Source organism: Lemur catta, chromosome 9, assembly GCF_020740605.2.
Source record: "Lemur catta isolate mLemCat1 chromosome 9, mLemCat1.pri, whole genome shotgun sequence".
Lineage (NCBI taxonomy): Eukaryota > Metazoa > Chordata > Mammalia > Primates > Lemuridae > Lemur > Lemur catta.
Genome location: NC_059136.1, coordinates 57,684,969 through 57,702,897, shown reverse-complemented (window position 1 = coordinate 57,702,897; position 17,929 = coordinate 57,684,969). Strand labels below are relative to the sequence as shown.

The following is a 17,929-nucleotide window of genomic DNA, read 5'->3' as shown; positions in this document are numbered from 1 at the left end:
GAAAGAGGAAAGATACTGTGAGGGCAAACAATATGGGACCTAATTTAGATAGAAGGGCAACAATGTTTTTGAATAAGTGATATTTAACCTGAGACTCAAAGCATGAAGAGTTACTTATGCAATGAACAAAGGAAGTGTTCTTGACAGAGGGGAAAGCATGTGTGGCCTATGAATGGTGAGGACAGGTCAGTGTGGCTGAGTTGTACCTCTACCATTGATTCCTTAGCATTGATTCCTGGCACATAGGAATATTAGCTTTGTAGTTCTCAACCCTAGCAGCTCATTGCAATCACTGCAGAAACTTAAAAAAACACTGTAACCAGACCCTAGCCAAGACCAAGTCAGAATTGCTTGGAAGTAGGGCCTAGGCATCAGTATTTTTAAAAGCTGCTCAGGAATTTCTAATGTGCAGCCCCGGTTGAATTGAGAACCACTGTATTAGATATGACAGAGAGTGAATGAATGAATGAATGAATGAAATGAATCATTTGCTTTGGGTAGGGTTTTCTCTTAGGAGGTTTTCTTCTTTTAGGGAAAAGAAAGGTTTTGGCTATATTGTTTATGTGTTCCTATCCAGTCTTAAAAAATGCAGAAAGACTTTCAAAAACATTATAATTGAATGCTTATCCGAGGAGACTCAAAGTGATAGAGCAATCACCCCAGTGTAACTACTCTTTGTGGAAAAGAGATGTGGTCAGAATACGGAGGTGTTTAAAAAGCATACCATATCTACAAAGTAAGAGGAATTTCTTGGTTTTGAGCTCTACTCTGTTCAGAGTGCGTTTTGGTTTTTTGTAGTACTAATGAATGACCGCGAGAGGGAGACACACTCCTGAAAAGCGTGGCTTCCACAGGTCTCCCAGCTCGCAGGCCAGACTAGCATGAAACAGGTGTTTTAGACTACACTGCGGATTCCCAGGCCTAACAACTCAATGAGTGAACCACGGATATGAGACAAGTAGCACATATTTATCTATACCAGAGTTAGATTCATTTCAGCTCCCCAGTAGTTTTAAACATTTAAACCACCAGAAACAAATGAAGTGTGTATGTGTGCCAGACATATTTGCAAAACCATTTGAGGAAAAATTTGAAGCTAAGAAAATCGTTTCCTTGGCTGGGAAAGGTGGCTCATGCCTGTAATCCTAGCACTCTGGGAGGCCAAGGCAGGAGGATCACTTGGGATCAGGAGTTCGAGACCAGCCTGAGCAAGAGCAAGACACGGTCTCCACTAAAAATAGAAAAATTAGCTGGACGTGGTGGTATGCACCTGTAATCCCAGCTACTCAGGAGGCTGAGGCAGGAGAATAGCATGAGCTCAGGAGTTTGAGGTTGCTGTGAGCTAGGCTCTCTAGCCCGGGTGACAGAGCAAGACTCCATCTTAAAAAAAAAAAAAAAATCGTTTCCTTCAGTCACTGGCACAATTAGAAAATATCCAAGCAAATCTTTCAGAAAGCGATCTCTCTCCTTTTGTTAACTGCAAAGTAAACATCTTAGATGTCCTTGAATTTCTGGAGTCACTCAGATAAAAGTTGGACCCCTGGAAAGAAAAAGAGTTTAGCTCCTTGCTGCAACACCCATTTGTTGTTTTTCTTTGCATTTACCTACACATGCCAGAACCACACAGATTTTCACACATACATTGGGTGAAATAATGTATGTGACAGGAATGTACATAGTGCCTAGCCCTGATTAACGTTCCCTCTCAAATGTTAAGCAGCTCAACATTAGTAAGGCGATATCTTTTGCAAAGGTTTAAGCAAATGCTGCGCAAAGCCTATAAAGGTGACCAGTGAAATGCTAGGCTCGGTCAGGGAAGCAGACTACCGTGAGTGTTATAGGACAACAGGTTTACTCTAGGAATTCCACTTACACAATGGTGGCAGGAGTCCAGAAGTGAAGGTTTGGAAGAGAGTACTGGGGGATCAGGTAAAAAGTCATGAACATGCACAATTAGAACATTAAGAAGCCGTAAGGGCTAAACTGATGGCTGCTATGCTCATGATTTAGTTCTAACTCCCCCCACCTGATTAGCACCACTACCACAGAAGGCTGGTTGGCAAGAGTTTATGGGGGTCAAGTATGCCAGTCTGTCATCAGCTTTTGACAATGGTGCACTGTGTTTCTGTCTGAAGTGGAATTTGTGAATAGTTGTACATCTCAACAGTATTTTTAAATTCTGTCTGCTTAACAGCTCATCATGTCAAAGATCAGGAGAATGCTAAAGGAAGAAAATAGATTTTTTAATGAGGATTAGGAATTGCAATATTGTTTCTACTAAAGATAAGATGATTTGCTTGCTTTGTGATACTGCAATATCAACACTAAAGAAATTCAATGCTCAGCAGCATTATAACACTCACAAGGACCCCAAATATTTTAAATTAGAGGGAGAGGCACGAAAGGTTGTATTGCAGAAATTAAAAGATGAAAAGGAAAAGCAAAGACAGTTCTTTCAAGCAGCAATAAGACCTGGAAACAATGCCACTAAAGCAACTTATAATATAGCTTATATACTCAGAGAAAAAGGGAAGCCATTCAGTAGAAACTGTGAAAGAACGCATTGTCAAAGTTGTAGGATGCTTAGACCCTGATAACATTTCGAAATACAAACAACTGCCTCTTTCAAGGAGAACCATAACTGATTGGCAGCATGAATTAGCCTTCAACTTAACAGAACAACTTCATGCAATACTTCAAGAGGAAAATATATATTATTCAATTGCTTTGGATGAATCAATTGATACTACTGACTAGGTGCAGGTTTTATACTTCATTTGGGTCATAACAGAAGATTTTATTTGCTATGAACAGTTACTTGCTTTGGGCACTCTTGCAAATAGAACACGGGGAATAGATAGCTTCAAAAACTTTTGAGATAAATGTGAAGTTGGATTGAATTTGGTAAATTTAGTGAGTGTACATACAGACAGTGCACCTTCCATGATAGGAAACATGAAGGGTTTATTGCACAGATAAAAGAAGTATTAACAGATCCAGATGCTCTCATATTTTTTCACTGTATCTTGCATCAGCAAAATTTCTGTGCTACAGCTACTTTTAAGTGACACTTTATAACAAGTTATAAGTATTGTTAACTATATTAGGTGCAAATGCAACATGACATTGTTAGTTGCCTAACATGCTAAAGTTGAAGGATGAAGTATTCAGTGTGGATTTGCCATATCATTTTAAAGTGTGTTGGCTATTACAGGGACAGGTGTTAGCCAAAATTTTATCTCTGTGAGAATAGATAGCTAAATGTTTATGAAGAATAGAATCAGCAATATGAATTACTAAAAGAAGATTTCTATAAGAATGCAGCATTTCCATGTGACATCATGTCAAATCAAAACGACTTGAATATTTCTTGCAAGGTAAAACTAAGTCTGTATATCGTACGTGGCAAAAAATCCAAGCATTTTGGAAAAAGCTATATTTTTAAAAAACACTTCTTCTTCAAAAGGAAATTTCAGATGAACATTTCCCCCAGTTAGCAAAGGTCACTGATGAATAGGATGATATATGCAAATCATTTGAAGAATACACAGCTTTTAAAGACCTAGTAATTGGAGAATACAATGAAAGGTTCACTGACTTTGAGAATTATGACATCATACTCAAATTAGCATTTTGGCCTTACCTAGTTGATATTACCAATGCACCTAAAAACTACAGATGGAATTGATTGAGTTCTCAGTAGATGACATTTTAAAGTCATTGTTTGATGCTAATAAAGATCCAGTTGAAATATGGAAAATGCAGTAGAATGCCCAGGCCTTCGGCAACATGCCCCAAAAAATGCTTTCTTGCTTTTCAAATATTTATTTCTGTGATTCTGCATTCCCCTGCCTACCCCAAATCAAGATGCCCTTAAGGTCACAAATGACTGATACCCATCTAGAGGATCAACTGAAACTGCAGGCCTCCATGCTGCAACCAAATATTCCAGTGCTTTCCAACAGAAAGCAGACACAACAAAGTCATTAAGAGGTTAGTTAACTTTAAAATTCACAAATATTTTTCATTTTTTGAAATTATTAAGTACATAGTAGTTAGATTTTTACAAAATAATGTACATTTTAAGTATATCTAATTGAAGTTTCTTAAATGCAGCCTTATCTGAGTACAGCTAAATTAATGTGACCTTCCAAGGTGAAAATGTTACCTACCCCTGATCTAAACACTTCCCATTAGGCCCCACCTCCCAATCCTGCTACACTAGGGATTAAGTTTCTAACACATGCTTTTTGGGGAACACATTCAAACCATAGCAATAGCTTTGTAAATTCTCTCAGAAGCAGGCAAGGAAAGGCAACAGAAGATAATACCAGGAAAGCTCATAGTCCAGGCTAGTCTTGCCTTTCCTCCGTTCCTTTCTGGCCCTAAGTTTCCTTTGTAATCTTTTAATATTCCCACTCCTTGAGACCAGGCTAGTTCAGGGCTTGTTAAGTATGGACAAAGGTAAAGCTAAGGCTTCATGCTGGTCCCAAAGGCCCTGGGATGTCTGCTCAGTTCAGATAATGAGGAGATGTGAAGATTCCAGCGATCTGTGTTGGTAAAGGGTTTACTTCAACCCTAGAATGGAGCTTAGCTCACCCTAGGGACTCAAACTGAACTGAAATTTTAGGCTTAGAAGAACCTTAACTCCCACATTAATCTCAAAAACAAATTCCTGGCAATCGTTCAGACAGAAGCAAAGCAAATCTCCTTCTCAGTCTTGGAACATATTCCAGGAACTATATCAGACCTGCCTCAAAACACTGATCCTGTGGTTTCATTTCCACCTTTACAAAATTGTGATGCCAATGACAGGGAAAAGCCTGAGGCTATTCTACTCTGACTTTTGAGGATATAGCCATACTCTGACAACTATTTTCTGCAAATATGACTAGACTAATACATCTTTTGGCCTTCCACTCCTGAGTCTGTTCGTACTGCTGTAACAAAATACTACAGACTATGGGTAATTTATAAATAATAGAAATTTATTTCTCACAGTTCTGGAGGCTGGAAAGCCCAAGATCAAGACACTAGTAGTTCAGTGTCTGGTAAGGGCTTGCTCACAGCAAGATGGTGCCTTCTTGCTGCATCCTCAGATGGCAGAAGGCGGAAAGGCAAAAAACAATAGGCTGTTCCTCTTCAACCTCTTTTATAAGAGCACCAATCCATTCACGAGGGTGGAGCCCTCTGACTTAATCACTTGCCCAAAGCCCCCACGTCTTAAGACCATCACCTTGGGGTTTAAGTTCCAACATATGAGTTTTTGATGTATGTGGAACACATATACCAAAACCATAGCAATTCCTAGGCCAGGCACAGTGGCTCATGCCTGTAATCCCAGCACTTTGGGAGGCCAAGGCAGGAAGATCTCTTGAGGCCAGGAGTTCGATACCAGCTTGAGCAACATAGTGAGCCAGGGGTCTCTACAATACATTTGAACAATTAGCCAGGAGTGGTGACATATGCCTGTAGTCCCAGCTACTAGTGAGGCTGAGGCAGGAGGATGGCTTGAGCCCAGGATTCTGAGGTTATAGTGAGCTATGAGGATGCCACTGCACTCCAGTCTGGGTGACACTGAATGAGACCCTGTCTCTAAAAAATAAAAAAGAAAGAAAGAAAAGAAACCATAGCAACTCTTGACCAGCAAGAAAGGAAAATTTGTTAACATTTTTATAAGAAAATAAAAAGGTGGGTAAGTAATGCAAATTGCTCTTAGCCTGTGCATTTATTCTAAGGCAAACAGAATGAGGAAAGACTCTCAATGACTGCAAATGATTTTTATTTTGTAAAACCTGAAAAGTGAATTTTACATGTCTTCCAGCTCAAAAGATACACTTTTTAAAAAATGGAGTTCGTTGTTTTTTGTATTTGTTTTTGTTTTGTTAATCCAGCAAAATTTAAAAAACAATCCCAGGTAAAGGAGTATGCAACAGGGCAGTTAGGTTTCAGGATTTTTCTGCAGTGAATTCATTGACTGAGATCTCAGACTATCTTCATTATGAACCCCCGACTGAATGCCACCTCTGTTTTAATTTTGAAAAATGAAAAAGGAAAAGAGATGAGGTAAGAAAAAAGAGGATAAAGAACATCTATGACACAAACCCATAGTTAATTGCAAAAAAGTAACTTGTACTTACAGTACATAGTTGATAGACACCCAGTTACCTATAAGAATCTTAAGTTTAACCACTGTGATTCATATTCCGTCCATACTTGAAAATAAACCTTAATCTACAATCTTACTATTTTCTTCCTTAACATGGTGTTATACAAGGTGTGGGGAATGGAATCATTTTCCCTTTGTGCATAAGCAGGTGTACTTCTTGGCATATATGCCTCTGGAGAATGCAGTGCTCCACTAGCTACTGTGAGGCAATATCTGGGAATCAACTCAATAGTTGATTTTTGAATAGAACTTGTCTCCAGGTGGTTGACTTTTGCAACATATGTAAGAAGTTTAATAACTGCCATTTTACTTGTTTTACTTATCATTTTTGTTTTGTAGAAAATCAAGTTCTGAACTTCCCTTGATTTGGACCCAGATACAGATTTCCATTATCTCTTTCTCTGCGCACTAGACCCAATTACAAAGGGGGAGCTCCCCGGAAATTCTGCCAGGACCAGTTCCAATGAGAATAGAGCATGCATTTCCACAGCAAAGCCAAATCACAGTGACCAGTTTTGGCATGCTCCTCCAAGTGCCTCCACTGCAGACCACTGCTGCAGCCTAGAACCCATCAAACAGTACGTGCTCATGTGGACAGATGGAAAACACATTAGGAAGTACAGCCAACTGTGTGTTCCCACATTTCCAGGAAAGAAACGACATTTAGTGCCGGAGCAATGCAAAATCACTAGGGTCAGCGGCCTTTAAATCAACTGAATGTCTAACCTCCTTCAAGATATCACACAAATAAAGCCCATCTGGTTAGTTAAAGACTTGCCCTACGGAAAAGTACATGGGTTAGGGCTAAATACGCAACCCCACCAATGACATCATGTACTTTTCCATAGCTCTAATTATTCTTACCTGGAAAATTGTTATGCAAACAACTTACTTATAAGAATACAACTATTAGCAGTCACAAAGTTACTTATAAGCCAAATACAATTATCCCTCAATAAAGTAGGGGGAAAGTGCAATTGTAAGGCTTAAAAGCCATCTTGTACGGAATAACTGGTTAGCCACACTTTTTCTAAGTTAACTCAGCATGTCTTATTTTTGTGTGGCAGAAAAGCATACCTGCCTTCTTGGATTACTGATGACAGGAAGGACAGCACGCTCTGAAGGAGGGACATACTCTGGGCTGCCTTGCACAGCCCTGGGCCACTCCCAGAGGCCTGCCTGGTGGGCTGCCGCACACACATTGCAGGAGGAGGGACAACTAAACAGCATCCAGGAAAGTAGACTTGATCTATGGCTGAAGTTTTCTTTTGTACTTTTCCTTTTCTGTGTATCTTAGGATCAATTTGGCCACTATTTTCCCACCAAAGCTTGAAACCTATTTGGTTTCTCCACAAATTAGGATCACTTAGCTCTTCTCAAATTTACTTTGAGGGTGATCTTAAGGTAATGTCTAACTGAAATATTTAACCTAAAATTTGCTTAATTGTGCACAAGGGGATGTGTGCAAGCTGTAAGTTCACCACACACTGACCTAGGACTGTGACCCTGCTCTGGGGAGGACATCAGCTCTTCAGACAAGTCTACACATGCCTCCCTGCAGAGGGCCCAGAGGGGCTCAGATAACTTCATCAGCTCTGCCCTCTTTTCGTATTATTATTTGTGCGACATTTTCAAACTCACGTGTCTTTGTCTGTGGGCATGTTGTTTAAGCTAGTGATTTAGGAGTCTAGACAGCAGTAAAAACACATGCGCACATCTAGAAGGGGCAGGATTGATGTTGGTGAATGTACACATAACAGGAGAAAATGTGGCTGGCTGGGGACCGTTTTTGCAGGCATTTGAGGAGTGCATGCATAGATGAACACCTACGCTGGTAATTTCCAAAGCCATGCCACACCCCTTAGGAGTTGCTAAGGATATCGACAGCAGCCCACCTGGTCTTCTCTAGTGCCCGGTAGCTGTGCTGGAGGGAGGGGCCGTCGCCCAGGAGGTCATCACCTCCAGGAGCGCTGGGGTCTCACTTGCCATCTTCTCCCAGGCCCTGCAGCTGGGAAGCCCACTCTGGCAGTCGGAGCTCAGGCCTCTTACCCAATGATCAAGTGTTTTGATCCTGAAGTGACAAACTCCTACACTCCTTCCAGATAAAAATAGGCCCAGTAATTCCAAAAGGGGCTATATATACATATCTATTATAAAGCTGCTTCTCTCACATAACTACTAAGGAATGTGTCATTTGACAAAGTAAGCTTTGAATTTTGTTCCCTACTATCCCAGTTGCTTTATTCTTCATGTTATATACCACAGCATGCATGTCATCATGTGTATTTTTCTTCTTACATTCTAATACTGATGAAAATCTCAATGTTTTGAAAAAACCTATTAAATACAAATGCTTCTGTTTTTGTCATCCTCAATAAAGGATAAACTTCTGTACATATTTGGGGGATACTGCATTAGCATACGCATATAACCTGATCCTTCTCACCTCTTTTCTTATCACCTAACTACTTCCTTAACCTAAAACTTTGCTAGCACGGAGCAGGTTTGCTCATTGTTTCCTAAACACCACACTTATTCTCCCATCTGGCTATCCTGCCCTTTCTCTAGGGTTTCCCACCTTTGCCCCTACATAGCTCTACTCTTTCTCCAAAGTCCTCTTCCCCTCAGGGCTTTCCTGAGGGCCCCCAACTTCCTTTGACACAGAGGTCCACGCTACACTTGGACACCAACTACATGTTGTCTGGGACTACTCATTCCTGCATATCTAGTTGAAACATATAAAAGTGACCAGATTAAACTAGTTTTAACCTACAAAGATAGTAGTCACAGATGGTTCAATTTAATATATGCGCCTTCTTACCCCAAATATGCATTCTTCTTGAATTCCTAGTGTCTATGTAGCAGCTTGCATTGTGTAGGTGTTTGCTATTAAAAAAAGATAGGCCCTGGCTATTCTTAAATTGGCAAAACAGTAGATAAGCTTCCATTTTAATCTGAAGATGATCCTAATCCAGCTATACACTTACTATGGATGATTTGGGATGTTTGTGATTTCCTCTGCAAAAATATTCTACTATAGCCTAAAATACAAAAACTTTAAGGTACTTGAAGACATAGCTATAGGCATTGGTTTATAAATATTATAAGGTCTTAATAGATTCTACATTTCAAAAAGATCACTCATAGAATTTTTGTTAGTAAATTCTACATTCACTAGAATATATTTCATATTTATTATATAATTAATAACATAACCAGTTAGAAGAGAACATTAGAATATTACATTTTCTAATTACATTATATAGATTCCTCTATCCCTCTTGCTTACTGTGGTCTTAATTTGCTACATAATTACATTAATTAGCATGAGATAACTGAAAGTGGATAGGAAAAAAATCTAGTGAGAAAGTATACATATTTTTAAAGCTAAGAGACTTATAAAGTATCTGATATGAGTGCAGGACCTTATTGCTTTCCAAAATAAAAACATCCAAAATAGCATGTTGATTATTGAACTGAATTCAGGAGCCTAAGGACAGAGTACAATGACAACAATGGGGGAACACAGAGCTGGCAGCCTATTACCCTGAGGCCCTCCCTATTGGTAGGCTCAGGATTATGCAAGGAAACAAATCAGTATTTCATCACCTTCTTGCTCTAGGCCTGTCCACATGGATCAGAGAAACCCATGTTTCTTTTTCTGTGATTCCACTTCTTACAGCCACATTTCCCTCAGCTGAGGAGTCAACGTCTTTAGAACTTGACCCCAAATGTATTTGTAATATTTTGTAATAAGCCTTTCATTCATGTAACTTCAGAACATACAAAAGACTTCATGAAGCCATGTAAATATCTATTTTAGGGGGAAAAGTAGAACGAGTTTCATATTAGTTGATTCAAACTTGCCATTTATGAGCTATTAAAAAAACTCTAACTTTGGCTCCTATTTCTTTCTAATCTTGATATTTACATGGACTGCTGAGGTATACTTGATGAATGCAGTCTATTTTGATGCCAAAAAAAATGGGAAGAGGTCACATTTCTTCCACTGACGATAGGAAGCCCACCTCAACCCCCAGGTTCTTTCACTGTCTTGAAATAGCATGAGAGGACACTTTAAAATATGAAACTTTTCTTCAAAGATCTTCTTCCTTTATGGTCCCAAAAACACAGTCATCTTTAGCTATCTTAATCTTGCTTGCTCTTGGTAGAAAACTAGAATAGTCTTTCTGCTGCGAAGTAAACAGAGAAGTCAGAAATGTAAATGAGAGGAAATAATTTCCACAACAATAACAATAAAAAAGTCAAGGTTAAAACTGTATTAAAACGGCAACAGGAAGGTTACATTTATTTAAGCAATAGTTATTTTAAATGGTTTGATCCTGTAGAAGCTTTACTTGGGGGTAGGTGTAGGTACACCTGTTAGGGCAAGGGAAGCACTCCTGCTGGTTTGCCGAGATAGATGTGTCCTGAGTGTCTTTCTGGGCCCTGGGATGTCACCCAGGTAATACTGAACTCTGCCTGTCCTGTCCTTTTCTCCTCTCTTAAAGCCATGTGACTTTCAATTTTGAACTTTGCCCAAAATCTTTGTTGTACACCCCACACAAATACAAACTGTAAAAAGGTATTATGCTTATTTTAAAACATTTTAAGAAGTCATGTCACTTCAGTGAGTAGTTTGCCTTCAGTATTTATGAAATCTCAAAGACAGGGACCTGGAGAGTAGAGAGTGAAAAAAATACGGGCACCTCCACGAGCAGATAGGCAAAACATTTTTCTCTACAAGAGATCTGTTTCAACAGACAGGCCCCATCACAGAGTGGTTAAAGGAGCAAATTCTATTTGTAAACAGTAAATAAAGACTGCTTGGGTTCAAAAATTGCCTCCACTATGGTACTGGCTGTGTGACCTTGGGCAAGTTACTTAACCTTTCTGTGTTTCAGTTCCCTAGACAGTGAACCAAGGATAATAATAGTTCTTAGGTTGCTATGGGGATGAAATGAGTTCTACATGGAAAGTAATTATAACAGTGCCTGGCTCAGGATAGGCTCTGTATGAAGGTTTGCTAAATAAATTGGCATTCAATATAGTTGGACACCAGACCCCCTGCTGACATGCAGGTCCTGCTGGGAGCATGAGGCAGGTGTGCCTGTTTGAGAGTTACTACTCACCTGAGAGGACAACTGAATGGATCGCAGTTGTGTTGTGCATTGTGTTGTCTGTTGTTCTAGGACAGTGGCTCTCAGACTTGAAAATGCATCAGATTGATCCCACAGGCTTGTTAAATGCAGATTGCCTGGGCCCTCTCCCAGAGCCTCCGATCCACCAGGTTTGGGGCCTGAGAATTTGCATTTCTTTTTTCTTTTCTTTTCTTTTTTTTTTTGGTTATTGTTTTTCAGACCCCATTTCTAATAAGTGATGCTGATACTGTGGTCCAGGTACCACACATTGAGAACCACTGTTCTAGGATAATGGTTTCAATCCTGATTGCATATTAGAACCACCTGGGGAGCTTTTAAAACTTCTATTATCCAGGCCCCTCAGACCAACTAAATCAATGTCTGAAGGCAGGGCCCAGCCATCAGTTTTTAGAGTTCCTCAGGTGATTCCAACGTGCAGCCACGGTCGAGAACCACGGCTCTATTGCTGTATGCTGCCAAAATGGATAAATTTAAATGATGAAGTGATTCTCATCTGCATTTTGCAGAAGAAATTGAAGCATGGTGCAGTGTGTCTCACTGGGGTGCTTGTTATAAATGCTGATTTTCCAAAGCCCCTATCCCAGATCGACTGCATTGATCTTTGGGGATGAGGCCCAGGAATCTGTCTTTTAAGAAGCACTTCAGGAGTTCCTAAACACGCCTAGCTAGTAAATGGTGGAGTTCCTATCTCCTCTCTCTGACCTAACCAGCCTGAAATGCTGTTATTAAGCTGAAGTAAAAAAAAAAAAATATATATATATATATATATATATATATGTAAAGCATTTAGAATAGTGCCCAGACCTGGCAATGCTCAATGTTAGTTATTACTACCAATCAGTGTAAAAAAAAAAAAAAGAAAGAAAGAAAGAAAGAACTTTTACCTTTCCCCCTGAGCTCATTCACTCAGGAAAGGACCATACACACTTACATGTTTATAAATACTGTACTTATGTACTAAGGACCTTTCTATACATAGTAGACACTGTGACAGGTGCTGAATCCATATAAATCCCATTCAAATGCTACTTAGAAGTCAACTTTATTTCACTCACCTACACTAGGATTTGGACATAGAAAGGAAGAGTTAGTAAGGTAGTTAAGGGCACAGTTCCGGGGTGAGACTGGCTGCTTCCTTCCACTATTGATTACCGCGCAAACTTGGGCAAGTCACTTAACCTCACTGTGCCCTAGTTTCCTCAATCTATTTATAAGATTGTGGAGGAATGTGGTAATTCACATAAAAGTGCTTGTAATAGTACCTGGCACAAATAAGGGCACAAAAATGTTGTCTGTTTTGCCTTTTTTCTATTATTATCTGTACAGCAGACCTAAATGTGCAGAAAAGTATCCTATAAACTTAAAAGTTGTTTTATACAGAGTACACTGCAGAAAACCTGTGAAACTAAAATATAGTATACTAAAATATACAAAGTAGAAAGAGAATTTAGAAAAAAAAAATCATGGGGCATAGAAGAAAATCACCAAAGAATTTTGTGTTCCTCGGAAATTTTCTGTATAAAAATTCTCTTAGCCCTGCTGGGAGCTACAGTAAAAATACTATATTTCATGTCAGCCCTCCATCTGGCCCAACCTACACAGAAGAGCTTCTGAGAAATGGAATTCTGGTTTATTCTTGGAAGTAGAATGACTTTGGTTAAGGGGGAAAAAAGGGCAGATTTATCAAAATTATAATGTATCGATTACGTAATTTTACTCACAGACCTGGCTTTGATGAATGTGGTGTTTGTTACTTTTGCCTTGTTCCGGAACTTCAATCTGCTAAATAGATTAGTAAAATGTCAGCGCAGCCCAGAGAAGCAAGCACACAAATAACCTATTTAACTAGCACACTTTCCCTGCCACAATAATCCTCTTAACGGTCCCACAGGCTGCCAGTCAGCAGGTACACCGGCCTGTCATCTGTGCCCTCCTGCTTCACTCACCGGGGTCTTGTTACAGAAATGGCGTCCCCAAAAGTCAAGTGACATGTAATGTTTTACATTAGTGGTTGCCTATGAGTTTTGTGACTTAAGAAAGCTTTTTAAAAGAACTTCACATGAGATAAAATGTTCTTCTAAATTCTGAAATAATCCACGGAGCTCCCATCCATATGCTGAATCAAAGCCAAATGGGGCTTTGGTTAATCAAAAGGCGCCATTAATCAAATGAAGAATCAAAGTGAAGTTCAAGACGCTTGAATATACTTCATGTGCGTAAGGTAAACTTAATACACCAGTCAGGGTCCCAGCGGGAAACAGATGGTGCATTCCTGAGGTCAGTGAGGAGAGTTTTAGAAAGGAACTATTTAATGGAGGTGTGGGCAGGATTAAAGTGAATCAATGAAGGGATGGTGGGGCCTCTAGGGGCTGGCAATGAGGGGTTTGGGGGAGATTGTTACCACCTCTAGCCCCAAAGAGGCAAGGGGAACAGCCGTTACTGGAACCTGAGAGTAGAGGTAGCTCTAACGAGGAGAGGTTGCCTGACAGGAGCCGTAGCCTCCAGTGGAGGGATACAGCAACCACAGGGACCCAGCAGGGATGGGGACGGAGAAATCCACACCCACCCTCCCTTTTCCCTCACCCTCCAATCTCCTGCTGGGTTTCCCAACGAGTCCCCTACTATAGAGCAAGGTTGCCGCAGAGCAGGGTGAGGAGCAGGGTGGACAGTGCATCTGGAGGGGCACCCCTAGGAAACCTAGTAGACCCAGCTAGGTCTTCGGGGAAAGGGCTCTTAGAATTTTCTTAATGGGAAAGAAAAGAACTATTATTATTATTATTTTTTTTTTTCTTGAGACAGAGTCTCGCTCTGTTGCCCAGGCTAGAGTGCCGTGGCACCAGCCTAGCTCACAGCAACCTCAGACTCCTGGGCTTAAGCAATCCTCCTGCCTTAGCCTCCCGAGTAGCTGGGACCACAGGCATGCACCACCATGCCTGGCTAATTTTTTTTATATATATATTTTTTAGTTGTCCATATAATTTCTTTCTATTTTTAGTAGAGATGGGATCTCGCTCTTGCTCAGGCTGGTCTCAAACTCCTGAGCTCAAACAATCCACCCACCTCTGCCCCCCAGAGTGCTAGGATTACAGGCATGAGCCACCGCACCCGGCCTAAAAGAACTATTATTAAACAACCATGCAGTTTTTGCATATCTCATACAGGGCACAGTGCTTAGCCCTCTACAATTATAAATGTCTCTGTACTAATCGCCTTCCCCAGCCAACAAATAAGCTCCCTGACAGAATGAAGGGATGGATTAAGTTGTTTACTATTGCTTACTATAGAATGGGATATTTCAAAATATGTGGGATAAATAACTGCAAAAGAGCATCACCTTTTAATGATGATTAATTTTGTTATAAAATATATTGTTCTAAAGAGGTGTGCATAAGACTTCCTTTAGGTTAGTATTCTTAATAGAAGTGTTCATATATCTGATGCTATCTCAATAATTTTTAAAAAGTCAGTTACGTCAGATAAATGAAAAATTAATGCTCTGATGTCTTATGTTTTATTACTATTATTATTTAACAATAGTACATTATAGTTGTAAATAGTCTTGTGCCATGAAATATAGAACTTGGGGGGGGGAATGCTCAGCGTTTTTCTCTCTTATTCTTCTTCCCTTCCCCTTCCCTATGCCAAAAGAAATAAAATAGAACCCACTACACATCTTAAGCAGTTTCTTATATAATCAGTTTCCCTGACTTAGTACAATAAGGCCTTAAATACTTTACATACTAGGGGGGATAAAGTTGGGAAAGAAAGTAAATCTTTTTTCATAATGCAATATTCCTGTACTTTCTCTTTCATTAATAGTTTCTGTTAATAATATAATCACATATTTCTGTACAGCAGTTTTCCCCTGGCTCTCTAAAACTTTGTCCTCCTGCTATACTCAGACCATTCTCATGACTGCTGTCTATAGTTTTTTCCATTTTCTGGACTGGACCAGCTCTTCAAAATGCTAACATTCCTGAGACATCAAATACTGCTGCCTTTGGTGTTTCTCCTCCTCACCATATAATGGATACACATTTAAAAGTACCAGTTGCCTTTTAAATGGTCTTACCTTGGCCAAAATGAAAGAAAAATGGAGAGAAAAATACATATTGTGATGGTAGCTGGGGATGGAGTGAGAGGTATAAGGTGAGCAGAAATTAGAAAGCCATCTCATTCCACCATTTTTTGTGAAAACTAATTTAGAAAGTCAGACCTACGTTTAAGAAAACTGAAGGAAAAATAAACAAACTGGGTATAGATTAATAGAAATATAAACTTTTTTAATTCAGAAAATTATTCACCAGCATATTCCTGAAGTTCCTTTCATGTATTCAGATTATGGTTCAATAAACAAAATAATACACTTTCAGAAATTCCTCAGAAACACATCAATTGCATAAAATACAGCTACTTTCTTTCCTTGATGGCTTTTAAAATTCTTTAAATGGTAGAGATTGTTGGTTGTCTACTCTATTATCCATTCTGCCTTTCTTCCTTAGTAATAACACCTAGTCTTATTTGAAGAGACAACACACCCTACTATAATAAAAGACTACATTTACCAGACTCTCTTGCAGCTAGGTGTGGGCCTGTGTTGTGATTAACTCTTGACTGATGAGTTGTAGGCAGAAATTGTGTGTGAAACTTCTGAGACTCCTCTTTAAAGAAAAGACATGAACCCTTGTTCATATCTTCTTCATACTTGCTGCCTGGAATGTGGATATAATGATGGGTGCTCCAGCAGCCATTCTGAGCAAATCCACACACTGAAGATAGCACAGCAGAAAGGTCTCTGGTGACATTATGGAGCCACCATCCCAGCCCTAGATTGCCTACCTCTGGACTTCTTTTAGGTGAGGGAGAAACAAACCTCTATTTTGTCTAAGACACTTGTTTTGTCTTGTTTTGTTTTCTGTCATATGTAGTTAAACCTGATCCTAACCAATACACTTTATTTTAAAATAAAACAACCCTTTATAATTCTGCTCCAGTTAAAAGCAACAAATATTAACAAAATTGATTTAGGTTTTTGTGTAGAGGCAAAGCTTTAAGAAAAATGTTATATATTTTTTTCTTCTGGTTTATGGTTAATATTGCCTTTAAAAATTTAACATGATTTCTTCATAAACAGTTCAAGTCTTACCTTTCAAAACATCGCCTAAAACTAATGAAGCTAATTAACTTTAAGTTAGCAATAAATTTCTTCTTTCCCCATTCCATCTTCCTAGGAGAAAACCAGTATGATTTAATCTGCTTCTAGGGACCACCTGCTTTAATATATGGGGCTAATTTGGGTTATAGTTTCCTCAATTTCTCCCTCCTGCTTCAGATTCTTCAAGATTATAAAAATCTTGGACTCAGAATCTGCCTTGCAAAATACAGATCTCTGTGTCCTAGCCCATACAAGCCTCTACAAGTGCTGTGTGTCAGTTCAGATTGTGTATTTACCCAGAAAACAAGGGACTGTCACAGTCACACATTTATATGATTACTTTAAGCCACTTTAAGTTGACTTTAGTTGACTATACTCTGTGAGGAGGCCCAGCACTCAGTATAAGTTCACACGGCTGAACTGTCTGCTTCCTTTACCTTCTGGGGGTCCATTCTACCCAAAGCTTTGTGATGAAATTCCAGATTGAAATGTGGACTATGCCTTCAACATCTGCTTGAAAACTCAAACTTTCAAGAGGAAGGGTCTGCATTTTTCTTTCTGAGAACCAAAATGAGTAAAGAAAGAAAGAGTTTTTAGAAATGAAACTTATTGACTATTTGGATAAGGCAATACAAGAGTATTGACTAATGTGCTGATTTTGCTATCTGTCAGAGATAAATCATGGTTTTTGGTCTGCATGCAAATCTAAAGAATGCAGTGCTGCTGCTTTTCTTGAAAACTTGAAATAAATTGCTACCTTCTCCATTCTACTGAGTTCACTACTTAGCTATTCATTGCACAAGTATTTCCTGTGTCAAGTAGCTTACGTTTTATTCATCCACATTTAAGAGCACTTCTCCCTTTTAATGAGATTACTTCAGTTAATTACTTTTCTCTTTATTCTCCTTTTTATATATATAATAATCAGAACCTAAGAGGGTCCATCCTGCCTAAGAGGTTGGATTTTACTACTCTTTTTAAAAGAGTCTCCTTGATTCCTTTATTGCTTTGATTTACTACTCTCTAGTACATTTTGAATTGTGCAGTCACTGAGAGGCAGTAAATTTATTTTCCCTGGAAAAATATTTTCAGTTCTAGAAGAAAGAGAAATAAGTATAAAGTACAATTATTTTCTTAGGAAAAAGCTGTAAAGATCAATGTTAACTAAAGATGCCATCCATCTCTTATAAAAGACTAAATTTAAATGAAAACATTAGAGAAGTTTCCAAATGTTTTCCGTTGTATTTTTAAAGATCAGCATAACAGTCTACAAGAATTAAGTTTACAAATGTCAACCAGGCATTAGCATTTGTAATCATTTTTAAAGATCAAATTGTACTGTCTTATTTGGGACATGCTTAAATCATGATGACGACAGGCTATCTAAAAAGTTTAAAAATCTCAGTAATTTTTTAACAGCCTGCCCACCCACCCTTTCAATGA

At 39.0% G+C, this 17,929-nt stretch overlaps 2 protein-coding genes across 2 annotated transcripts in view; both read right to left on the bottom strand.

Annotated features, from left to right (window-relative positions):
- The window catches only part of ANKRD46 (ankyrin repeat domain 46), a 52,372-nt gene extending 42,366 nt beyond the window's left edge, over positions 1–10,006 (bottom strand). Inside the window, exon 1 of the mRNA XM_045560394.1 lies at positions 9,779–10,006. The gene's annotated coding sequence lies outside the window, so the exon portion shown is untranslated. The remainder of the gene's footprint in view (positions 1–9,778) is intronic.
- A 74-nt stretch (positions 10,007–10,080) lies between these two features.
- SNX31 (sorting nexin 31) overlaps positions 10,081–17,929 on the bottom strand; it is a 49,321-nt gene continuing 41,472 nt past the window's right edge. Inside the window, exons 13-14 of the mRNA XM_045560388.1 lie at positions 13,057–13,113; positions 10,081–10,362 (exon numbers count right to left, since the gene is read on the bottom strand). Of these exons, the coding sequence (XP_045416344.1) occupies positions 10,267–10,362; positions 13,057–13,113 (153 nt within the window). The 3' untranslated portion in view covers positions 10,081–10,266. The remainder of the gene's footprint in view (positions 10,363–13,056; positions 13,114–17,929) is intronic.